The sequence below is a fragment of the Podarcis tiliguerta genome (assembly GCF_965153285.1).
Source record: "Podarcis tiliguerta genome assembly, chromosome: 10".
Taxonomy (NCBI): Eukaryota; Metazoa; Chordata; class Lepidosauria; order Squamata; family Lacertidae; genus Podarcis; species Podarcis tiliguerta.
The window spans coordinates 28,446,993-28,473,665 of NC_139543.1; the positions used below are offsets into that span (position 1 = coordinate 28,446,993).

The 26,673-nt window shown below is 41.0% G+C and overlaps 1 protein-coding gene across 4 annotated transcripts in view; it reads right to left on the reverse strand.

The window, feature by feature from the left end:
* Positions 1-12,608: 12,608 nt before the first annotated feature.
* Positions 12,609-26,673, reverse strand: part of TAFA2 (TAFA chemokine like family member 2) — a 139,599-nt gene continuing 125,534 nt past the window's right edge. For all 4 annotated transcript variants that reach the window (XR_014502128.1, XR_014502129.1, XM_083400164.1 and 1 more), the window contains one exon: positions 12,609-14,710. Coding sequence is in view for 2 of the 4 variants with exons in the window: in XM_083400164.1 (XP_083256290.1) it covers positions 14,699-14,710 (12 nt within the window). In the remaining 2 variants the exon portion in view is untranslated. The remainder of the gene's footprint in view (positions 14,711-26,673) is intronic.

Genomic DNA, 26,673 nt, shown 5'->3' on the forward strand with positions numbered 1-26,673 from the left:
TTAAAGTGCTGAAACTGAAAGAGGTGGAAAAGTAGGCAAGTGTATACACTGCAGTGCCTTAGAAGATGCTAAAAGATAAATTGTTTATCCTGATTCTATACATATTTACTTTGCATATTGCTTCACAGAGTCCAGTGGGGCATACTTCTACGTAAATATGCATAGGGCTACAACATCCTCATGGGGCTACAATATCCATGGTTCTTACTAATGTTACTAACCACAAGTGTCTACTAATGGAAAGCCAGGGAGACCAAACTTCCCCAGATGGTTGTGACTACAGAATTACAAATATATGACTCTCAAGAGACTACCAGCGTATGCTAAAAACTCTGGGAATAAGCATTTGACACTGCTCTTTTAATGCATCCAAATCACCCTCAAATGCTATTTTTCCAGTTGTACAAGATGCTACATAATAATTCACAAGAGAGAACAAAAAAAAGTTTGTGTTCAAATTGGCTAATTTTAATCACTAACAGGAATGACCATGGTGAGTGAATTATAGCAATGTCATTGAAGGGAATAAATATGTTTTTGGAGCCAGCTGCCTCACACCTATATCCTGTTTTTCTATAGGTTGAACATCCAAAATCAGAGGGTGTGCTGTAATGGAGAGAGAGAGTTTGTGCATTGTGTGTTGTGTGTGAGAGGGGGAGGGAGGGAGAGAATCAGACATACAGACTATATAAAGTTATCTGGAGTAGTGGAGCTGCAAATTGTGTGTCTTATAATTTTTCTGGCAGCTCATAAATGCTGTCTTAAAGAATCAAAATATACAGTCAAAACAATTTGAAATGGCTTAATTCCTCATCTGCTGTAAAGTTTGCTAGCTTTTTTCATTTCTGGGGATAAAAATACATACACTAGCCAAGACTCAGACAGGCATGATGGTGTTTACTGATACATTTCCACCATGGTAATGCTTCTACTTGTAATTGGTACCCATTAAATAATATATACTTATGATGCTCACTAGGCTGCTATCCAAGCAGTCTTATATTATTTATGTTTAAAAGTGAAAATCAGCAGCCACTAGAAGTACAGGCTCATTTCAGCTGATTGTGTCATATCAGATTAGATTCCAGTTTTATCACACACATTATTGTAATGCTGCTGCTACTACTATTGGGGCTGCCAGGAGTTGCTGTTGTCTGGCAGCTGCCAAGGGCTATGCCATAGTAGGGGACCCCCTACTAATAGCTGCAGCCTCCTGACTCTGATTCCCCTCCTCTTTGCTGTTGATGCTGTGGCCTGTTCACCTGCCCTCACCTGTAAGCCAGTAGTTAAGAGTAAGTAGTGACTGGGTTGTAATAGAAGCTTCTAACTCAGGGTTCACCAACATGGTGCCTGTGGGCATGAGTGTACCTGACAGTACCTCCTATGACATCTGCAAAAGGTTTCCATAAATATCTCCTAAAAAATCCACTACGCATGAGAAACTGTTTGATCTTCCTAATCACGTCCTGTTTCTACTGGCTTGGCCTCTCTTACACACCTCCATGGCAGCCATTTTTGTGCTATGCCACGTCCCTATGGCAGCCATTTTGTGAGTGGCACTCACAACACTTTCTCAAAGTCCTAGAGGTGTTCTCTGGCTCCAAAAAAAAAAGTCAATCCCTGCTCTAATTTTTCCAACCCTTTAAATCTATAATGCTTCAGGGCAGTGCTGTTTTTCTATAAAAAGAGGTGCTCAAACGGACCATGAATGCCTCCCTCATTCTCTTAGAATGGCAATGGCGCCCACCTGAGAGGGGCCGGAACTGAGTTCCGGCGAGTTCCGGTTGAAGAAAAGCTCTGCTTCAGGGTATGCCAAGTTTGGGCTGGGGATACTTGAGGAATTACATTTTGGCAGATTCTGATAAAAGCTGACCTGTTTCGCACAGCGCCTGCTGACATGCAGGAGGGAACTTATTTATCCACCTCCCAATTGTATTGAAGCAATTCTCAGCTTCTAAAACTATGAGTAGGCAACCTAAGGCCCAGGGACTGCATGCGGCCCAATCACCTTCTCAATCTGGCCCGTGGGTGGTCCAGGAATCAGCATGTTTTTACATGAGTAGAATGTGTCCTTTTACAGTGGTGCCCCGCAAGACGAATGCCTCGCAAGACGGAAAACCCGCAAGACGAAAGGGTTTTCCGTTTGCAGAGGCGCTTCGCAAGACGAATTTCCCTATGGGCTTGCTTTGCAAGACGAAAATTGACGAAAAATTTTGAGGGGTTTTTTCGCTCCAAAACCCCTTTTTCTGAAGCGCTAAGCTGCTAAAAGCATTTTAGCAGCAAAACCGCTAATCCCTTAAGCCTTAAAAAGCCGTTTTTAGCCCTTAAACTGTCAATAGCGCTAATAGCGCTAATCCGCCAATGGGCTTGCTTCGCAAGACGAAAAAACCGCAAGACGAAAAGACTCGCGGAACGGATTCTTTTCGTCTTGCGAGGCACCACTGTATTTAAAATGCATCTCTGGGTTATCTGTGGGGCCTGTCTGGTGTTTTTACATGAGTAGAATGTGTGCTTTTATTTAAAATGCATCTCTGGGTTATTTGTGGGGCATAGGAATTCATTCATTTTTTTTTCCTCTTCCTCTTCCTCTTCTAGTCTGGCCCCCCACAAGGTCTGAGGGAGAATGGACCGGCCCCCTGCTGAAAAAGTTAGCTGACCCCTGTTCTAAAATTATCTTACCATTAATTGCTGTGATGATGATGATGATCTCACCCATCCCCCTAAGGTCCTAGGGTGGGGTACAGCAATTCAAACACAATGTTAAAAACAGATTAAAGCAATTTAGAGTACAATCACAGAAATAAGGTGGCTCTTAAAATATACAACTTGGGTGTAAAATGTCAGGGTAAAAAGATTGTACATTTTTTTGAACTACAGAGGGCAGTGGAACAACAAATATGCTTCCTTTTCTGACCTTAAAACACGAGGGAGTCTGTAGCAAAGGAGGGGGGTCCTTCAGGAAGCTGAGTATGCATTTCAAATGTGTGTACTTATACCAAGGAAAAGAAGTTAGAAATGTATATTTTTTGAAGAAAGGGACAGAATGGGCATAAGAAGGAGCACACACTAACAGAGAACAGACTGGTTCCCCCATCCATACCTTGGGCATCTAAAAATCACCTGAGAATAACAGCTCTAGATATGTGTCAGAGTTGCACCGTGGGCTTACCAGATGTGCATGCCAGGTACCTCTGATTTACCTCAACATTGGGAAGACTTCATAAAAGGGAAGTGTACAAAAAGAAACAGTAATAAAAGTGGACATTCCGAGCAACAGGAGAAGGAAGATCTGTCAAGTCAATTTCCTCAGGATTATTTCCTCTACTCTAAGCATTCTTATGAAAAGCTATAACAAGCTGGCTTTAAAAGAAAATGGAAAATGGTATATGTCACATGAAAGCAATTAAAGAAATGCTTTAAAAAAAACACACAAATTTTGCATGGAGGTTGCATACCAGACACTTCATATTGTGTACCCATGTAGTCTAGCAACAAACCATTCTCTCAGCTCTATAACACAACTTTTACATCCAGATTGCTAAACTCTGGCAATCAAGAGATGGTGCTTGTTGTTTTCTCTCTGAAAAGCATTGGAAGAGTAGCCATCTGAAAAAGAGAGAGCCTCATTTGCATATTTTTTTAAAAGCTACTGAAACCAGGGATGTCCTTTCCATTTAAATCATGAGTGTGTTAATTAAGACAGATGAATGGGTTGACCAAGCAATTATTAATGAAAAGTATATGAACCAAGGAAAGAGAAATGATGTATTTCTCTAAGGTGGTTCAGAAGAATATCCCTCAAAGCTGAATATCAGGGTGCCCAGTCACTGTTTTCCCACTTTATGCTATTTAACTTTCCACGATTCAATAGGTGCAGCTCATTACCTCCATTGTGCCAATTTTCACTTACCTTTCACAGGACAAAGAGTGGGGAAATTTATATTGGAGCCCCTAGTCCAGAAACGGTATCATTTTATACCCCAGTGCATAATGGGACATTCATTTGGATTTTGCAGTTGAATGCATTCATGTTGTATATATGAATCTTTTTGCCTTCCTATTCTATTGACTGCAATTTGTTTTAACTGATTTTAATATTGTATTTTTATATTTCTGTAACCCACCCGGGTACCTCATGGTGAAGAAGGGATCCAAAATCTTAATGATGATGATGATGATGACTATGTTTTCAGAACAATTACAGCCACAGACTCTGACTTTTGGAGTTTGAGAGCAGGGCTGGATTTAGGTTTGATGAGGCCCTAAGCTACTGAAGGTAATGGGGCCCTTTATATGTCTAGCTGTCCTTTGCCAACAACAAATTATCACTGTTTTTTGTGTTGAATATATGCTATATGGTAATTTAGAGACCTAATAGGCATCTAAAGCCATTTTATTTGTTTTTTATCTTATATTTTTGAAATGTACATCCAGTTTTTTCCTTTAATTTTTTTGAGGCCCCCCCAAGAGAATGAGGCCCTAAGCTATAGCTTGTTTAGATTATACCTAAATCTGGCACTGTTTGAGAGCATTGCCTCACTTATTTATGATCTCAGAACAACCTCTCTGAGGTTCTGCATTTGGACTTTCCTAGTGTGAGCACATCACATTTTATTTTATTTTATTGTCCCCTGCCTTTTGGGAACCAGAAATATGGTTACACTTTCCTCCCCAGAAATATAACGTAGAACGTAAGAGCTTAACCTTCTTCTCCCCTTTCTTCCCTGTCGGTTCTGATTCTAAATGTTCTCTTAACCTCTAGTCCTTCTTTGCAGCACAAACTCTTATTTTTTTTCAGTTTCAGCAAAAAAAGAAGCTCCAGAGATTCAGGTTTAACTCACACTCCAGTATACATTTTTTCCTCTCTTAAAGGAAGTTTTGCACATGAACCCTTAAATGTGTGATCCTAAAATAATGTTCCAGTCTTCCACTTTGCCCTACCATAGTGTATATTCACTAGTACGTTATATCTCCTTGTGGCCATCCAGTCAATAATTATTGTACCACATAAGGGATTGGTGATGTTTATGTATACCTAAAATGTGTTTTAAAGGTACATATGTACAGCGACTATGTGTTTACCTCTTCATTTTATCATAGAGTCTGGTTGCCATACGTCCAAATTTTCCCAGACATAGCCGGAATACTGCAGTCAGAAGCAGTGTCCAGGTGGAAATATCTGGGAAAATCCAGACATGGCAACTGATGTCAGAAGTCTAGATTTTGGCGAATCTCCTTAAAAATAGCTTTAAAAAAAAATCATTTCTTTGGGCAAAACTTTTTTTAAAAAAAACACCCTGAACAACTGTCTGGAATTTCACTTTTTGAAATACGGCAAAATAGAGCAACTCATACCTGGGAGCCAGATTTGGCCTAAGCCCTTGACCACATGAACACAAAATGGTCAATATGTGTTTTCTGTCATGGATCTACAGCCAATTGCTGCTCCTTGATGTGGCATTTCTCTTTCCTTGGTTCATATACTGTTGCATGCATTACTGCATAAACACGGAGTTGACGGGCTCACATGCAACATTTTGTCTGTGTAGAAAGGAAAAATAGAATGTAAAGCAACTGTTAAGTCCCACTGTGAAATAATGAATATTGTGAGATGTGTTGTCGTTGCTGTCACAGTAGCAGAACATTGGAATATCTAACCGGATATCTAACCATTCACTGAAAATTTATAATCCCTGCAAAATTCTGTACATTATTTTGAATGGTTACTCAGCAATAATTTTTGCTCGTTATCAGACTTGGTGCACAGCTTTGAATATTCATGCTGCCTTTTCCTTTCCCTCCCCCCTTTATATAATTATTCATGAGTGAAACGCGTTCAGTTTACTTGCCTGGATTTACATATCTATTACCGCTGCATTTTTATTTGCTGAAATGAATGCCAGTGGGTTTATTTATTATATTCGAAAAGACACAAAAGTATAGCTAGCCAGAGATACGTGCTCAAAGAATTACAGTATATTTTGGCCTCTAACTGGAGTTTTCTCTTGTAGATATTTGATCCAGCTTGACAATCTTAGCTCTTTTGCATTTCAATTTGATAGGAGCATGTTCATTTCTGAGTGGGTGTTTTCCTACCTGTTTCAGTAGTGACTGATGGTCAAAACAGTAGAGCCAAATGATGCTGGGGAATTTGGTAATGAAGCTTATAAAGCTTATTGAATAAAATATAGAAGCTCGTTTCAAATGTCATATAACGTTGTAATGTATTTCAGCTTAAACTGCATGAAAAGAAGCCTTATAAAGGTCCATTACTTTCTTATTTTGAAGGGCATATGAAATTTTCCTCCCACAAAGCCAGACAGAATGCAGTTTCCTTGTAGATGCAAGCAAGAACAAAATTGTCAGTATTGATTATTAAAATCAATTAGAAATATTGTGATTTCCCTGCAGCTTTTGAAAAAGATTTTTAGATTCCAGCCTCAGAAGGCAGCTTCTGGCTAGCCAGTTCTTCATCATACTTATGGCTGCTTACCTTTAATTCCTTGATGCGAGTCTTTAGATCTATAATCTGCCCACTCATAGAGATCTCCCTGGCCTGAAATGTTGCCACTCAGATATCAAAGTGCACACATTCCATCATTCTAATAGTTAAATGATGGCAACACTCTGTAATTGAAACAGCAGGAAAGGTCACCTTGGCAGTCCTGTGGCTGGTTTTTAAAAAGTAGCTTAAGGCACCATGGCTTTTTATTGTGAATGAGTTGACAAGAGTTTATGTCTGTGCACAGACAAAGTACATTTAAATAATTTTAAAGTTGTGACACAAAGCCTCCACAGCCTGTCTGGAGTTTCTGCAGAGAATTAAAATGCCCTTAAAGAGATTTCAGACCAACCCAGACAGCCTGCGTGATATGGAGAGTAAAGATTGGGGGCTGAGGACACGCTCAAATATTTTCGCTAGAGACACTTGGAAAGAAACTGCAAAGAGCTGAATCCCGAAGAGAACCAAAGTGGGACGTGTACGTTTTTCACAAGGTATGTTTTCTTCTGCTTCTGTGAAAAGTTTGAATGAGTTCCCATTGTCTTCCAGTCTCTATCTGCTGCCTAGGAAAGTCCTTCAACCTCAGTCATCATCTTTTTAATTTGTTGTGGGGTCAAAAGCAGGGGTAGTGCAGGTATTGCTAATGGTGCCTGTCCCAAATTCGGCTAGTCCCAAATCTGTCTCTTTTCTATTGTCAAATCTGGTGGGTATTTAGTTTTTTTAAAAAAAAATAAAAATCTGGTAGGAAGGAATAGTGATGCTCAAAGGAAGCACAATGCATACAAGGTAGTTGCCTGGGGCTCTCTTGCAGCACTGTAACTGAAAGCATATGGGTAGAACATGCAATAACTACATGGGGCTCAGAGCAGATCCTAGTTAGGCAATTAGAGTACACGTCAGAGTGACAGCGTCTGCCTAGGGGCAGGGCGCTCTCATAGTGGGTCTGAACTTCTGAAGGAATACTGAGAAACTGCTAGATCCAATCATCTTTCTGGGATATGAAAGATTTGAAAATCGCTCAGTAAGTTATTGGATACCAGATTTATCCGCATGGCAGCTATCCCAATGACCTCAGCACCTTGCTTGAGGTCAGCAGGTCTGCGTCTCATTCGTGCCTAGAATGGAGACTACCTGGAAACCACAGACACACACCGTTTTGGGTTTCACGTTGGAAGATAGAGTTGAATGTGTTCAAATCTTGAATGTAAAAGTAAAGTACTGTACTGAAGAGGCTATATGCTTATGACAGTTTGGGGAAACGAGAACAGAAGACAAACAATAAGACTCTAACGTATCAATTGGTACATATATAATTATGACAATAGTGCAAGAACTAAAAATTGAAAATTAAACCCATTCTAAACCAGTGAAGAGCCTACAGACATTCTATACATTCCAGAAATAGCACCCTTATAATGTGCAATCATAGTTTGTGACATAGCTCATCTTGAACGCCCCATGAATAGTAAGTGAAATACATAAAGGAATATGCAGAACAGAGGTAACGCTTACATTACACAAAAGACAAAGCGATGCCTCAACCTGGGAAAATACTATTTTGGGAATATGCTTTGTTTTATTCACACTTGGTATGAACACAAAGGTATTTTGTAACGTAAGAGCAAATACTCATTCTTCAATGTTTTCCATCATCTTGCATTTCCATATGCTCTCCCACTAGGAATCTAATGAGCTCTTCATGTGAAAGATATCAAGGGACTATGTCTGAGAAACAACAACAGTTAATTATGGTGCATAAAAATGTATGAATTCACTTTCCCCATAAAACGGTGCAAAGCTTTGGAGGGAGGGGGTGGGAATCAGAATCCTCTGACTACAGTGGTACCTTGGGTTACTGACGCTTCAGGTTACAGACTCCGCTAACCCAGAAGTAGTACCTTGGGTTAAGAACTTTGCTTCAGGATGAGAACAGAAATTGTGCGGCATCAGCGATAGGCCCCATTAGCTAAAGTGGTACCTCAGGTTAAGAACAGTTTCAGGTTAAGAACGGACCTCCAGAACGAATTAAGTTCTTAACCTGAGGTATCACTGTATATGGTCTATAGATGTTTTGAGCACAATATTAAATCTTCCAAGACAATGCAGTATAGTGTGGCATATTGTTTGCTAGTTATCACGTAGTTAAACTGTGGAAGTTGCTCCCACAGGAGGCAGTGACGACCACCAACCTAGATGGCTTTAAAAGAGGATCGGACAAGGGCATGGAGAAAGCTATGGAAGGTTACCAGCCCTGATGGCTATTCTCTGCCCTCCACAGTTGGATGCAGCAACACTTCTGAATGCCAGGAGAGAGTGCTCTTGTGTTTGAATGCTGCTTTGTGGGCCTCTGGTGGGCTGCAGGGGGAAGATGATACTGGACTAGATGGGCGTGGTTGATCTGAGATCATAACAATAAAGGTTGATTGATTGACTAGATGGGCCATTGTCCTGATCCAATGGGCTCTTCTTATGATGTTGTTGTTACTCTTATTTCCTTATGTAGTAAACACAGAAGTCTCCGGAGCATCACTTCAGATGTCACTCAGATCCAGGATAACTAGGAGTGCGCACATCTTATTGGCTTTAATGCAGCTAGGTCGTTCTTTTTCTCAATTTGGTTGAAACTGGCTTGGAGGCAAAAGCATCAAAACGCAGCATTTCATAAGAAATGACAGGATAGATACGGATTGGGGTTATGTTATGTGTGTAGCCGTTCCTGAACTAGCAGCAGCTGCACCCTGGATGCAGAGTGAACAGGAGCATGGACCAAGCCTGTATCCCTCCTCTCAAGAAGTGAAATTGGATCCCAAGAAAGAGAAGGTTCCTCATTGTAGATAAATCAGGATTTGTGTGTGTGTGTGTGTGTGTGTGTGTGTGTGAGAGAGAGAGAGAGAGAGAGAGAGAGAGAGAGAGAGAGGAGAGAGAGAGAGAGTGTTTGGGGGCAAAATTTGTCTTCTACTCCAAGTGGGTGTTGGCTGTGCCTGTCATAACAAATAGTTATTTGTGTATGGTATTTGTATTCCTTCCTTCACCCAAAGGATAGCATGTCATCCATGTCATCCTTTTGAAATGTGTGGTTTTTGGGGGGTTATTGGGTTGTTGTTGTTTTTATTTTATGTATTTTGTGGTTTTATATTTTGATTTTATTCTGTGAACCGCCCTGAGACCTCTGGGTATAGGGCAATATATAAAATCAATTAATAATAATAATAATAATAATAATAATAATAATAATAATACACAGTTCCATCTTCTTCATATTTTCTTTTGTAACATTGTGAGGTATGTAAGGCAGGAACATAGTGACATGCCCCAAGGCCATGTAGTCTACTGCTTCATAGCTGAGCAAAGACTTGAATCTGGGTTAAACTCTGCTAATGTAAGTATAACATTAACTCTCACCATCCCTTGTTTATTGTGGAAGCCAAGCGTCTAAGAGAAACAGAGAGACGAGATGAGTACTGGTATATTTTTATTGGCAGTTAGTAGGTTTCTTTCAAATTAGCAATGTCTTCATTAGAAGAGACTGATGTGGCAGAAAGTCTAGTTTTTTTTATTTACAGCATAAGGTATTTATTTATGATGGTGGCACAAACAGAGTTCACAGTTGAAAATTTTACTAAGTCTTTACATTGACAGACTGTGCAGTGGGAGCAGACAGGTTTGTACGATCAAGTATTTAAATGTTTAAAATATATCATCTGGGAGCATTTTCCAGTGGCACAGAAGAGTAAACATGAAAGATCTCTAGGATGGGAATTAAACAGCAAAGGCTGACAAGCAGTGATTAGGTAATGCTCTTTGTGCCACTTAACAGCATAGAAATTATGAGAAACTATTTAATTCCATCAGATTGTTCAGCTGTGTCATCTTCTCAGTGCACAGCTCAGTCGATTTAACTATCAGCAAGAAAACAAACAGCAACGACAAAAAGATTAGGATGACATTTGCACTGAAAAATCAAAAGCATGTCCTATTTGCCACTATCTTGGCTTGCAGTGGATGTGCTGTGATTCTAGACATGAAAGATAGAAGAGTCAATCAACAGGAAGAGATAACGACAATAATATCAAATTATTTGGAAGTCAAGGTGGGGCCAGCAGACCATCTGATGTAAACAACTTGCCACAATGCAGATGTATTCCTTCCACCTATGGAATCCAGAACTAAGGTCTAACAATGAGTACGCACACTGGAGAAAGGTTTTCTGCTGACCACATCGCTCCAGATGACTTTATGGAAGTGCACCAACCAAATGTTGTTACCATGATACTCTTGGTGAAGCCTGCGCTTTGGGTCACAACTGTGTTGGCATAACCAAAGAGCTGGCAGTGAAGTAACTGCCTTTTTGACTTTTATGTTATGTACTTGGCAGGCATGACAGGAATCAATAGAGAGCAGAGGTGTAGCAACCGTGGTACTAAATAATTGGCTGTAAAAGTATTCAATTTATAGATGCACTGGGATTATTCAGGTGTAAATCAAATGGATGAGCAGAACAATAGATACTCATCTTAGGTCACAGCAGGAAACCGGAAGCAGAACTACTGTAAAGGTGGGCATCCTATTCAAATAGCTGAAACCTTGGGACATCCACTGACAGTTTAGTACAGACCAACTAGATCAGTGATAGCCAAACTTGGCCCTCCAGCTGTTTTGGGACTACAATTCCCATCATCCCTGACCACTGGTCCTGTTAGCTAGGAATGATGGGAGTTGTAGTCCCAAAACAGCTGGAGGGCCAAGTTTGGCCATCACTGAACTAGATGAACTCAGTAGACAGCAGCTTCCTAAGCCCTTAAAATATTGCTAAATAATGAAACCTGAACCTATACTTACACACAAAACAAAGGTTTTATTTTCTTTCCTAAGGGCTAAGATAAATGTTCTCAGCTGCATGTCCGCAGCAATTCCTTTTGGAGTGGTGGGCATAGGAAAACACCAGGCGTCAGAGGATCCAACCCCCAAGGTAGGTTGCCAGAAACAGATAAGACAAAGAAAGTTCTTACCAATGTTTTTTATTCAATATTCACAGAGAGGCTTAGAAATGCAGCCTCTTTGAGTAGTGACGTTGCCCTGAGTGAATCTCCACCCCCTCCCTCTCTCCTCTTCATGCTGAGAAGTGCCCTTTGCCTCTGGGCTCTCTGCTCTCCTATTTTCAATGCCCACCAGATTCTGGGAGAGGGGAGGTCTGGAATGCTTTCTAAAAACATTGTGTCCATCAGCTGTCATCCCTCTGGCGCTTCTTCTTCCTCCTCTCCCATTATTTCCCAGCTTCCCCCCTCATCTTCCTCCCTCAAACCCCTGCTGTAATTCTGAAGTGTCCCCTCCTTCTCTGGAAGGGTCAGGCTGGGGAGGCGGTCTCCACCCTTTCTCCTCTGCCCAGTTCCTGACACCAGGAGAGTACAGGCTAATTCATCACCATTTTTTATTTAGAATATTACTTGTACATGCTACCTTTTATTTCTGGTTCTGAGAATGCTAGATGCATAAAAAAAAAGAAGTTGGGAATCTGAGATTTATTGTTCATATCTTCCCCCTTGCTCCTCCCCCTACTGATGATGTCATTGCTTCACAGAGTGAAGGAACCCGGAGCCAATCCTTGAAAGAATCCAGCGGCTACAGGGGCTCTATTTTTAGCTTGTTGAACAGGTATCAGTTAATTTTATTTGGACGGAACAACTCTCTCTTCACCCAATTCAACCCCAAGGACTATTTTTTCCCCCTTTCTTGCCACGGAAACTGTGTTAACTGAAGGGGAGCCTCTGATGTCAAAGGAACATTCATGGCCCACTAATGTTAATAACATTATAGTTATCCTCCGCCACCAAAGTTACTACCTCTGTTTGCTGAAATGATAACCAGAAAGAAAAACAAGGTGACGTGCTCAGAAAGGCATAAAAGGAAGACGGCAAAGAAGGGAACAGGAATTCCTAGACTGGAGTCTGTATCTTGAAATGTCCCTTATCTATTTTTAAAGAGGCTTTTAAATATATATAAAAGAGCTTCCAACTGCATATGCATTCTGAGATGTTCGTTTTATAGCACAAATTTATTCACCGGTTATCAGTTATCACAACATTAACCCACTGCAGAAACTCAGTTCAGTATATTCGAAAATCCATTTATTTTTCACCTATTGATATGCATGTCTTACACTTGTATATAATACAATATTTTCAGTGTTGGTTTTAAGAATAAACACAAAGGGGGAGAAATGTTGAGAAGCATGTTGTAGATTTTTTGGCTAAATTAAAGCCAAACTCATAACTGCTACAAAATTACACATTTATACTTTTTACTATCCCAAGCAAAGGAATTAATCATATTTTTTGAATTCTGTGTTTCTCCGTTACACATACCTTTAAAAAACGAATCCATACAATATTAATCCTGTTAAAATATCAAGACTGCTAACTGATGCTACAATCAATTTATCCTAATTAAAATTTAATTAACAAGAATACCCCTTCTGCAAAAATTTGGATTACTCTGTAGCAGAATTATATACTATACATTTCAGATTGATTTTCAGCTATCATTCGTTTTCTTTCATCCAGTGCCATAATACAACAGAGGTAATGAAATTGTTGTGGAACAATCTTGTATCACATGACAGGAAAAAAGTACCTCAGGGTGTTCATTCATCATAGAACCCAATTTATTTCTAATTAGCCACGCCAAATATTTGTTACAATGGGAAAGAGTTCCCTTTCCCCACAAATATTAGTAACCACTTGAAACAACTTGAGGTTCTGGGCATAACTCTTTCTGTTAGGATTGAGTTTGTGTAGTTTTCATATTACCTCCCAAGACAAATGGAGTAAAAATTTGCCTTCTCTTTGCCTTCTCTAAGACTAACTTGCAACATCAGTATGGAATGCAAAAGAAACCATTCGTTCTGTCTTCATATTTCCACATAGCATGGTAAATATATTAAATGGAATATAAAATTATACATTCTGTAATAACTTAGAAAAAAAAGTTTACAGCTGCTTAAGGCATTTAAACATTAAGATTTTTCATGAAACAGTAGATCACCAAGATTAAAAAATAGATACTGAAATAGGAGATAGAAAAGAACTTCTGGTTTAACAAAATAACTACAGAATGAACTCAATGTACCTGGAGTGGCCAAGGAAATCTTCAATGGATTCCAGATTTGAAGAAACCTATTTCGTCCTATCAAGAAACAGACATCTACTTAAGCATCCAGATAGTAATATTTTTTTTCAAGCAACAAAAACCAAAAACCTAAAAAACGTATCTGAATGAATACCATTGAACCTCAGAATGGAAAAATTAACATGCACCCGTCTATTTTCATGAAGGGACTAGCTAGCGCCATTTATTCTTTACCATAATCTTTGTAGGACCTAATGATAATAAACCAAAGTGTATGCAAAAAACACACCCATCTTCTTGAAATTATACGGAACTGATTATTTTAATAGCATGTTATTGGAAGGGCTTGAACATTCTGTCTCGATCACCCTTTATTTGTCCGAAAGGAATTGCGGTAGTTGGTTAGTCATAGGGAAACATGTCTGACTAATGATACATTCGTATATGGGTGACGTATTCAGATAACTACTACTTGCCAACAATAATGATTAACGATGGATATATAGTATTTCCATTCCTATAAGAAAAGCAACTTCGACATGTTGAAATATGTAGCCTTGGAGCTTCAGGATTAGAATACAAATTAAACGTGTCTAAAACTGTGCTGTGTCAGAGGACAATTTCTGGAACAGTGGTTTGATTACAGCAGTGCACAGTCCCACCAATAATTTGCATGGAGGACCAGGAAAGTTCCAGAGGAAATGGATCAGTACATTTCAAAGTATACTGCTTTCATCGAGGTGAAACGCCACAAGTCTCAATGCAAGGATCCAAAGGATTGCTATTTCTTCGGCGTCCTCTAAGCATCACTTCTTCGGCCGTATATCCCTTCATGTTTTTGCTATTTTTACAAATGTACACAGTTCACTCCGTCGAAATCTCGTGTGTGTGACTTTCCAGCCATTTTGATCTCAAGTGGCTGCTGATTACAGCGAATGTTCTCTTTGAAATAATTAGTATGCCCCAGCAGTCTCAAGCCTGACCTCGAGGATTGTTAAGTTGGATATTAAAACTTCCTACTTGGCTGTATTTAATGTTATCAGCCTCGAGTGTGATCTGATTTGTCTTTTGCTATCGAGTTACCTGTAAAAACAAAAGAATATAAAGAGAAGAAAATATCAAATTGAGGGATGTTGAACATTAGGTTTATAATGGCACAAATCCGTTTACTAAGCCCCTCTGTGGAGAAGGCATTTCTAAACATGCACATAGCAATAGAACTGCAATTAGGTTTGTGTGTGACAAAATGAACTACTTGCCTGGATCCTATTGTAACCAAGCTTAAGCTGGAATGGAAATGAATGATAAAAACAGGTTACCTCAACTGTTAAAAGGGAAATGTGGCTTTGACCGAGACCTGACTGTTCCGTACCAACAAGGAAAAGTCACAAGATCTCCATTTGAGTACACCCTCTTGTGGTGAGATCTGGTATTCCCCAGTCACACACAGTACAGTCGTATCTTGGAAGTCAAATGGAATCTCTTCCGGAAGTCCGTTCGACTTCCAAAACGTTCAGAAACCAAAGCGTGGCTTCGGATTGGCTGCAGGAAGCCACAGAAGCCCCATCAGACGTTTGGGTCCCAAAGAATGTTCACAAAGCGGAAGACTCACTTCCGGGTTTGCAGCATTCAGGAGTCAAAACTTCTGAGTACCAAGGCGTCTGGGATCCAAGGTACGACTCTATTCCATCCTGTGGGGGAATGGGTTACATAGTGAGGGGGAATGGACCGTTCACCTCTGACTGAAGTCAGGATGAGATACAATACAGCAGGCACGTCCAACAGGTAGATTGTGATCTACTGGTAGATCACTGGACTTCTGTGGTAGATCACTGGCTCCCCCTAAAGAAGCCCAACAAGTTTGGCTCCCCTAAAAAAGGCTAAACATTTTTTCCTGCACCCCCCCCCAAAATGTGGCTTTCCCCCCCTCCATAAAAGAAGCTCAACAACTTTGACCTGACCACAAAGGGGGTAGATCACTGCCAGTTTTTAACTCTGCGAGTAGATCGCAGTCTCTTGGGAGTTGGCCACCCCTGCAATACAGTATGTGGTGCTTCAGTTCTCTGCCCAGGTGTGGCTATGCAGTTAGTTTCAAAAGAGGTGTTTATGACAGTTAACAGCAGCATCTATATTTTATATTGGCCAGGAGAAATGAAAAGGATCGGTTGTGATAGTGGCTACTTATTCAAAACCACCGGCCCTTAGTTATAGGCCAATAAGGATTCAGATTTCCAAGGGGATGTTTGCTGGGAGAGTTCTCCCAGGGATGAAAATTAGGGCAGGTCCACTGTTTGGGGGGGGGGTCAGTCAGTTAAGGGACTGGGAAGAGGCAGAAGGTAAGCCTGGGAATCAGAGGAGGCATAAGTTGAGAGAAGCCAGCCAACAGAAGATTATGTCTGGGTAAAGTTGGCTGCAGGACGACTCCAGGGAAGGCCACTATGGCATCTTTGTGGAAGAGTCCTGGTCTTCAAATATCTGACCAGAAGCAGTGGCGTAGCGTGGGGGGGGCAGGGGGGCCGGCAGCACCGGGCGCAACATCTGGGGGGGGGGCGCTCGCACTCGCAGCTCTCTGCCCCTACCTGGCTCACTCACTCTCTCTCACTGCAGTGCTGGCTGTGCAAATCTGATCCGAGCCGCCGGGTCGCCGCCCACTGTGGAGGGGAGGGTGCCAGGCGTGCGGTGCGGTGCGGTGCGGAGAGAGAGCGAGGGACTATCTGGGGGAGGGACAGTGCAGCGGGGGGCGCAAATTACTTGCCTTGCCCCGGGTTAGGGGGCGCAAATTACTTGCCTTGCCCCGGGTGCTGACAACCCACGCAACGCCACTGACCAGAAGGAAGAACTTAAGAGAGCAGCTGAGGCAAATCTATCAGGAAGACAGCAGCAGTGCCTCTGAGTGAACTTTGGAGGGGAACAAAAGCTAAATTGACTATTAGCTTTACACAGGGTGAAAACCAGGGCTCTCTCCTTTGAGGCAAAGTCTTACAAAGTAACTGTGACAGATTTAAGCAAATATAAAGCCAAATATTGTTAGATGACCAATGTATATGTGTACATGTATTGCTGCATTTCATTCTGTCACATGTAGTAAATAACAAATGTAATAAACTTTAATAACACATTTGTTTAAAACAAGTCTCTATTCATCCGGTGCCTGGATGTGTGATAAAAGAGGGCTAAAAAACCAAGTTGGAATTAAATGGTAGTGGTGAAAAAGTAAAAGGGCTAGACTTAAAAAAAGAAAAAGAAAAAGTACTAAGCTATAGGAAGGTAGATCCTACAGGAGTTTAAAAGCAATTTGTGAGATAGTCAATCCAAGTGGCTCTCTACAATATGGTAGTAGCTGGAACATTTCTGTCTAAAACTGAAGGACTCTGGCTGTAAAACAAATTTGAGCCCTTTTTTTTTTTTTAAGCAGAACACATAGAAAGCCTAAATATTAGTTTGCAGATAATGCTAAATAGGGACGCGGGTGGCGCTGTGGGTAAAAGCCTCAGCGCCTAGGGCTTGCCGATCGAAAGGTCGGCGGTTCGAATCCCCGTGGCAGGGTGCGCTCCCATTGTTCGGTCCCAGCGCCTGCCAACCTAGCAGTTCGAAAGCACTCCCAGGTGCAAGTAGATAAATAGGGACCGCTTACTAGCGGGAAGGTAAACGGCGTTTCCGTGTGCGGCTCTGGCTCACCAGAGCAGCAATGTCACGCTGGCCACGTGACCCGGAAGTGTCTCTGGACAGCGCTGGCCCCCGGCCTCTTAAGTGAGATGGGCGCACAACCCTAGAGTCTGTCAAGACTGGCCCGTACGGGCAGGGGTACCTTTACCTTTACCTAGATAATGCTAAATAATGAAAAGTACATAATACTCCTTAAAGAATATATTAGGACTGTCATCATACACACCTAAATAACAGTCCCTGACCAGCATTTGCGCAAAGTTGTTCCCCTCCCCAAATAATGATCTCATGTTGCTACTTTAGAGGCCATTGCTGAGATTCTACCAAAACCAGAGAAGGATCTTGTTTTGGGAGAACTTGAGCAAAACTTTTAAAAAGAAAGTTCTCGTGGGGATTTTCACCTCTTGGTTGGAGCCATAACTTCAGAAAAGTTTTCAGGAGCGCTTTTTAAAAATAGCAGCAGCAGCAACCACAGGAAGAATGAATTAAACCAATTCTGCTTTGGAAACAAGCCTATTGTTGAGAATTCGAGCAATTTTCAAAATGTACTTCTCAATCTTTCCTGTCTCAAACTCAAGTCAAAAAGCAGAAATAATTTGGTGGGAGACAGAAGCGGCAACACTGGAGGCGGGGGATGGGACATTTCTGTACACAAGATATATTCATCCTCCAATCCCTTGTACATAAAGGAGCTCTCAAAACTTCACTGGAGCACTTTCATCCGAGCCAACATAAAAATAAAAAGATCACATAGAAAGAATGCCTAAGACAGAAAATTTCACAGTAATTGGATTTTTTCCCTATGCCTGACTTGCATTTAAAACATGAAGAGGAAAGAAAACAAGATCACTGTCATATCAAAGAGAACATCTTTAAGGAGTCTTTCTGCTGCATCAGTGGATGCAATTAATAATCATGTTGCTTTTTTGTATTAAAACTTCATTAAACAATGCACTCCTTTCTCTGGTGGGCTGACTCACTGGACTGACCATGGTAACAGTTCATCAAGAGATACATCTGATTTTGAAGGGCCTTGCTCCTTAATGATGAAACATTCCTTTGCCTTCAGCAAAAGCATCTGCATACGAGTCTTTTATCAACTCTGGAGATAAGCTGATCTGCGGGAGGCAGTGGAGGACAGGAGTGCCTGGTGTGCTCTGGTCCATGGGGTCACGAAGAGTCGGGCACAACTAAACAACATTTCATCCTTGGGAGACACTTTGGAAACTACTGTTGAGATGTGGGGTTTAGAATTATCAATGCATTCATTATTTTTTAACCCTACCAGTGAAACTGGCTGAACTGACCCTACCAGTGAAACTGGCTGAACTTAATCAACACCTTTGTCTTCTGTGTTGTTCTGATGCTTCACCATAGCTATGGCTAGGCAATTATCATTTGCACTTCAGACAGGGGCTTGAACTCTCTTCCAAACCATGATGCCTGCACAGGATCATCCTTTCTATGCAGCCAAAAGAAATGTAACACGGTCCTTTGCAAGACTGGGTGAATATTTTGCCCTTCTTTACCTAACAGCTTGAGGTTAGCAAGGGCAGGGTTAACAAACTGAAATTTGAAATGTCAAATTTGGCATCATCCTTAGGCTTTTATCATCCTTTGGTGACTCTGCAAAAGCCCATAAAACAGTCCAGTTCGAAAAGAGACTCCTCCGCTTTGCAGTTAAGGATGTGTCATACAACCAACATAGCATGTTAGTATCCTAGCAGGCAGAATAATTCTCAATTCCATCTTCAGAATGTGCCAGCAAAATAATTCATGTGCAGCTGCACAACGTAGCCATGCATGGTGCATGATCATAAATATATCTATATCTATAGCACCATCCCTGTTTATTTAGAAGACGAATTCATGCTTCACTGGGTGCATTTTATTTTAGTTTGCTTATTGTTATTATCACCATTATCATTACTATTGTTGTTTCACTGGAGCCTCTGATAGCTTTCTGTTGCCAGCACTCCTGCTGCTCCACCTGTCCTTTCTCCTTCTCCTTCTAAATTTTATGCTTGTAGGTCACACGCCGTTACTCTGAGTAATACTTGGAATAGTCCAAATTTGCCACTATCTGAGAATATAAATCCCAATACAAGGGAAGCACACACCAGCCATTAGTGTTAATGGCATCTATCCACTTACACATTACTGTTCAGATGTGGAAGTCAATTTCATAAAAATGCAGTTAAATTTTAGCTAATATCCATCCATGTTATTTACAGGAAGCTTCCCTTTTTGGAAAGAGTGTAAGGTTTCCAACGGAGCAGCTGGAAGGCAGAGTCCTGTGCCAGGTTTTTTATATATATAAAAATAGAAAAACAGAATTTGAGAGCGGCACCAAGCCGATCTTAAACATCCTAGGAGAACAGTAACATTCCAAATGTGTTCCAATCAATTCCAATCAACTTTTCAATTAATTATTAATACATCTGAAAATTAACTTTTGCTGTTGCTCAGTACTACAGATGGGAAAGGATATAACACACCCTAAATATTTATTTGAATTAATTTGTTCATACTTGGCGAGTTATGGCTCCCTTTATGCTAATGTCTTTTTTTCCACATAGGTTGTTATGTTATAAATACAAAGAATTAGGCTCTCTTCATTTTCTCTGTGCTCAGTGTGCAATTACGGTATAATTACTCTGCTGTTTCAAGACTTTTTAATTTGAATTGGTGAATGGCTGCTGTGAGCCAAGCGTAATTGCATGTGAACTCGCCACTTCTATATTAAAACAACAATGGATAATTAAATCTAAAAGAATTTTACACCTCAGATGAAGTTCGATGAGCGCATGTTCGGCTCGCGTGGCATCACTTACCACAGGAATAACTCAGAAGGTCCTCTGAAGGATAAAATCTGCCTATTAACCACTGCATTACAAAACTGTGGCGACTTCTAAAGTGGTCCAAACTGGCAGACAGGGTGGAAATGACGGAAATAGACCTGGGCATCAGAATTGGGTTGTTGTTGAGCACAGGGAGGATGTGGGGAAGAGAGATTTTAAAGTATAGCATGTGTGCAATGAGCACGGGAGGAAGGACCTAAACTCTTTACCATCTCCAATTTCCATTACAAAATTGCACTTCACCAATAATTTTCCTCCTGTGAGTCTCTGTGACATGAAGCAATCGCCCACAGAGGAACTAACTTTGGAGAGGTCAGTGTAGAGGGAAAGATTCAGCTTGGCTGTTTTTGCTCACCAGTACTGTACTTGGACACACACACACACACAGAGAGAGAGAGAGAGAGAGAGAGAGAGAGAGAGAGAGAGCCCTAATCTGCTTTCTATATATTTGGTAGGGACATGTTATTATCATGGCTAGGTACATATTGAATAGCACATACTATTGGATGGCACTGTGGGTTAAACCACTGAGCCTCGGACTTGCCAATCGGAAGGTCGGTGGTTCGAATCCCTGTGACGGGGTGAGCTCCCGTTGCTCGGTCCCTGCTCCTGCCAACCTAGCAGTTTGAAAGCATGTCAAAGTGCAAGTAGATAAATAGGTACCGCTCCAGAGGGAAGGTAAACAGCGTTTCCGTGCGCTGCTCTGGTTCGCCAGAAGCGGCTTAGTCATGCTGGCCACATGACCCGGAAGCTGTACGCCGGCTCCCTCGGCCAATAAAGCAAGATGAGCGCCGCAACCCTAGAGTCGGCCACGACCGGACCTAAGGGTCAGGGGTCCCTTTACCTTTACTTTACTATTGAATTTATATACTGCTCTATACCCGGAGGTCTCAGGGCAGTTCACAGAATAAAATCAAAATATATAACCACAAAATACATAATCAAAATAAAAACAACAACCCAATAACCCCCCCCCCCAAAAAAAAACATTTTAAAAGGGCGTAGGATCCTCACAACATTTAAAGTAAGACAATTAACAAACCTGGACAAGAGCCACTTGTTGGAAAGACCATGATCTCAGGAATGTTTGCAGCAATATTTACTGCCAACCGAATTGCCCAGGTGCCTTTCTGATACAAAGGCAAATAGGAACATAATAAGCTGTACCACTAGGTAAAATCCTCAACACAGGATTTTGCTGGGGTTGGGAGGTATTTATAATGTAGCAGCAAATGAGAGGGCCTTTCTCATTTCTTCATTGGTGTCTTCTGCTCAGAAAAAGAAAGGGGGTGAATGAAGAAGAATCCGTTCTGATGTTAGAAGAATGGCTAATATGTGTCCCTCTAGCTTTTACTGAACTACAACGCCACCCATCTGCCAAAGTTGCCCTATAGGGTGATGAAAATCTAGCCTGCTGTTCCAGAAAGGTTTCCCAGACGTTCAGCAGAGGGATGTATGAAGGAGCTTCTGTCAAGGACCATTATTTGGACCTGAGCTTTCCAACTTGTTTATAAATGAGGGTTGAAGTGGCCATGTTTACTGATGACACCAAACTGTTCAGGGCGGTAAGAAAGAGGGATTGCCAAGTACTCCAAAATGTTTTCTTCAAATCATTCCTAAGACCGAGTTAAGGTGGAATGGGTGATGCTGAGATGTGTTGCATGTGTGTGCACATGTCATTATTCCAAAGCACAGGTGGAGCATGGTACAGAAAGACCAAATGCTGCCTTATATCAAGTCGGGCTATTCCTCCATTTAGCTCTGTTTCAACTATGCTGACTGGAAGCAAATCTCCAGGGTTTCAAACAGGAGTCTGTTCCACCAAGAGATGGCAGGGAATGAACCAGGGAGACTTTGCATGGAGAAGCATGGGCTCTACCACTGAACAAGAACCCTTTTGCTTTTTAAATTGGCTCCCAGTACGTTTCCGAGCACAATTCAAAGTGCTTGTGTTGACCTTTAAAGCCCTAAACGGCCTCGGCCCAGTATACCTGAAGGAGCGTCTCCACCCCCATCGCTCTACCCGGACACTGAGGTCCAGCGCCGAGGGCCTTCTGGCGGTTCCCTCATTGCAAGAAGCAAAGCTACAGGGAACCAAGCAGAGGGCCTTCTCGGTAGTGGCGCTCGCCCTGTGGAACGCCCTCCCATCAGATGTCAAAGCGATAAATAACTACCTGACATTTAGAAGACATCTTAAGGCAGCCCTGTTCAGGGAAGTTTTTAATCTGTGATATTTTACTGTATTTTTTGTTTCTATGGAAGCCACCCAGAGTGGCTGGGGAGGCCCAGCCAGATGGGCGGGGTACAAATAAATTATTATTATTATTATTATTATTATTATTATTATTATTATTATTATATCACAGGGTACTACCATACAGAATTTTATTTTGTAACAGTGTGCTGGATCCAGAAATACGGTATTGGCTCCGTTATGATCACTTGCGCAAGAGCAAGTGGAAGATTTTGCAGAGCACAAATTTGGTCTTGAGACACTGAGCAAGACCATTTCTCTTGAGAACGTGCTATGGCTTGAGCTAGCAGACCTCCTGCAACAGAATCATACGCCGCTTTGTACTAAAAGAAGTGCACTGCTGGGTTTTAGCTCTGTTTCTAACATAAAGCTGTTGCACTGACTCAGGAAATGCCTTTCAGCTTACAGAAGGACAGCCCTGGATCAAACCCTTTGTATGTATTTTGGTAAAGGCCAAACTTGCAGCTACATGTATCTCAAGCATGTGTGTGCTTCTATGTCATATATAAAGGGGGGCTGGTCATATACTTGTCACACAAATGGTGGGGGCAGTGGACACCCCCCACAATCTTTCCAAGGCTTTTTTTAAGCAGCCTCCCCCACCCCTGCCACCACAATTGCCCTCTCATAGTAGAGCAGGGAGAAAATTCCTTAAAACCAGGGAGTTTAGCAAGGAAAGGTAATGGAAGGGCATTTCATTCTCCTCCTGTCCCACACCTTTTTGTGTAGTAAGCATATTCTTGTGGCCTCCCCTTTATACCATACCCCTATAAGTTTTAAGTTTTGTCATTTTTTCTTATTATTTCTTACTCTTTTTCATGTTCTCTTCTATTTTGAATAGTTTTACTTGTTTGTTAATTGTAAGAGTTATATCTGGGTGTGTTTTTTTAAAATAACTGTTTATTCATAGAATCGTAGAGTTGGAAGGGACCAAGAGGGTCATCTAGTCCAACCCCCTGCAATACAGGAATCTTTTACCCAACGTGGGGTTCAAACCCACAACCCTGAGATTAAATGTCTCATGCTCTTCCAACTGAGCTATTCCTGTGGCATTCTGGTGAAGAGCAGGAAAGAAATCTAATAAATAAATAAAATTAATATTGTGTGTGTCTGTGTGTAATTTTTTGCCATAAATACTTATAGATGTCACATTAGAAGAGATATTCCCTCCTACATGGGAAGGAATGGGAAATGCCTCTCCTATGTCTGTGACACATGTATGCATGGCCTGAAAACAAATATCATCAAGTCTCCTGTGTGACTGTTGTATTAGATTACAGTAGACTTCTGCAGCCAGGTAAGTGGAATGGAGGTAGTTTATGATTTCTGCACTTCGTGGAAAGCACAGTTTGTCTGAAAACACATTTTTGAACAGATGGGAAGGCACTTGTTATAAGGATTTTGGAAACTGTGCTGTATGTTTTCGTCAAATCATCAACAGTATGTGATTTGTGTAAGCAAAGGAGATTGTGGTAACATAGTTCACAGTTGTGCATTCTGAGAAAAAACCAACTTATTGGTTTGGGCATCATTCATCATCTTGTTTTTTATTGTCATTATATTTTCTATTAAGCTTTCCACGTCAAAAAATCAAAATGTGGAACATCCTGGTATGAATACTTCCATGGCTGCAGAAATAAGCTTGAAAACATGATGGAAACAAAGACTGATTGACTGACTGGTGGCATAACATAAAGTTCTTAGTGTGGTTTGCAATAAATAAGAAAACAATTAGAATATACAGAAGATATAAAACCAAATAAATCAAAAGCAATATAAATACACTCAAGTACCTCATACCACCCTTACAAGTTAAAGCACAGATTGAAAAATTTTGAGAATAACAGACTCCATCAGTTATTTAAAAAGCCTAGGTGAACATGAAGTTCTTTATCCAGTGACAGACATTAGTGGCTTAAAAGTCAGAAAACAAGTCCCAAATTATTACATTTCCCCATGAATCTCATTTATAAGGTGTTTCTTGAAGAAGAAGAAGAAGAAGAAGAAGAAGAAGAAGAAGAAGAAGAAAAAGAAGAAGACGAAGAAGAAGAAGAAGAACAAGAACAACAACAACAAACAACAACAACAACAACTTGATTCATTTCCAACATATATTTGGAGTTAACAATCCCAGAATAGGAATATTATTGTCATCTGCAACATTATCATAAACAATTGGCATTATATGAACTGCAAGTAAAACAAAGCAAATAAACTGCAGTCCTGCAACTCAGAATTTATTTCTGATTTCACCCTAATTGCTAAGTGTTTCATCCTCATGGGTAAAAACATGTAGATGTAGATGTTGCTGCCTATCACTGAGTGCCCCGAACATTTTTACTTTCAGTAGCTTTCCAAGTGGCCCAGCAGCAATTTAATGTCTAAACCATTTATGTCTTGTGATGCTATCAGTTGATGCTTATTAGTTCTTACAGACTAGGGTAGATTCAGATGAGCAGCTGACATCCAATTCGCAAGGCTGAATGGGCAAAGAGTTTCCCACAAATATACTGCCTTGCTGAAAAGAGTCTTATAACAGAAGTTCCAGATAGCTAGGCTATCATGTGATAATTGCAATAATCTACTCAAAAACACCTGTGATCTCACAAATTTGGAGTTGTCCATAACCTACTGTTTAAGCACTATTTATGTCAGCACTCTGCGCCCACTGCTTCTTGTTTTCTACTTATTGCCACAAACAGTAACAGCCCTGGCCTGGCGTTTCCATCTTCACTGATTCCTGCCTCAATTCTTCACGTGGGTCAACTCAAGCTTCTCTGTTATTAACTAGGAACAGAGTGGTTCAATGCAACTGACCGAGCTTCCTGGCAGGTTAATCCCTTTAACTTTGAAGGGAAGTCCGTTTAATGTCAAAGAGATACCGTATTTTTCGCTCTATAAGATGCACTTTTCCCCTCCTAAAAAGTAAAGGGAAATGTGTGTGCGTCTTATGGAGCAAATGCAGGCGGGAGGCTCTGCTCAGCGCTCCCTTTAAAGAGCCACGTGGAGTGGCTTTCCCCACGCTCTTTAAAGAGAGCACGGCTCTTGGAGGAGCCTTCCTCCCGCTGCCCTCAAGAGGCTCCGAGCGGCTATTCCATAAGCCAGGACAGCAAGAGGGATCACTGCGCAGCGATCCCTCTTGCTGTCCTGGCTTCTGGCTTCGCCGTGCGAAGCCTCTTGAGGGCAGGGGGAGCCTTCATCCCACTGCCCTGAAGAGGCTTCACGCGACTATCCCAGAAGCCAGATCCCTCTTACTGTTCTGGCTTCTGGGATTCAGAATATTTTTTTTCTTGTTTTCCTCCTCCAAAAACTTGGTGCGTCTTATGGTCTGATGAGTCTTATAGAGCGGAAAATACGGTAAGTAAAACTTGATTTTGAAAGGATTGTCTTTTTAATGTTGTTATTAACTACTGAATTTTCCTCTTGCCCTTTCAAATTATTTAAAAACTGTAAACCAATAGCACGAGCCAATTAAAGCTCTTAAACAGCAGAGACCCCCCCAAAAAGGTATTTTAATCTATGAATATTATTGATAACAGGTGGCAAAAGCTGTAAGATAACCATCTCTTTCCTAAGGATCCTTAACATGGAGTTTGCCTTCATCACAGCAGTCAAGCACTGGGTTGATGTTTTCATCTACTGCAACGGAAAGATCCCTTTTTAGTCTGTCACAGATGCCATCTGCATGAATGTAGTGTTGGCCTATTTGCTTTCTAATTTACATCACGTTATACTTGCCGAAACTTAATTGCACTTGCCATTTTAATGTTCCTTACTCAGCCTGGAGAGAATCTTTTGGAGCTCGTTGCTATTCCTTTTTGCTTTAACAATCCTAAATTATTCGGTGTTATCAGCAGACATGGCACCTTACTGATCACCTCAACTCTTCTTATGAACAAGTTAAAGGGTTGCAACCAAAGGGAAGATGTTTTTTGGCTTAGTGTTTAGTACTGACTGGGACACACAAAGTTCCTTATGATGGAACTTACGGAACTTTAGCTTATAATGCATAAGTGCATTATAAGCTAAAAACTGCAGGCAGAGCTTCATAACAATGTACACTGCAATGTCAGTTGTTGGGTGCCGTTTGCTATTACATGCTTTTCTTATTTTGCTTTTATGTCTTCCTCCTCTTTCGGATTGACCCAAAGTTGGCTGTGCTCCTTGCTGTTTGTCCTAGATTTAGAACCACTTAAACCCAAAATGTCAAAAATATACAAGAAGTAAAAGTGGGAAGATATGTAAATCCAGTAAATATATATGCA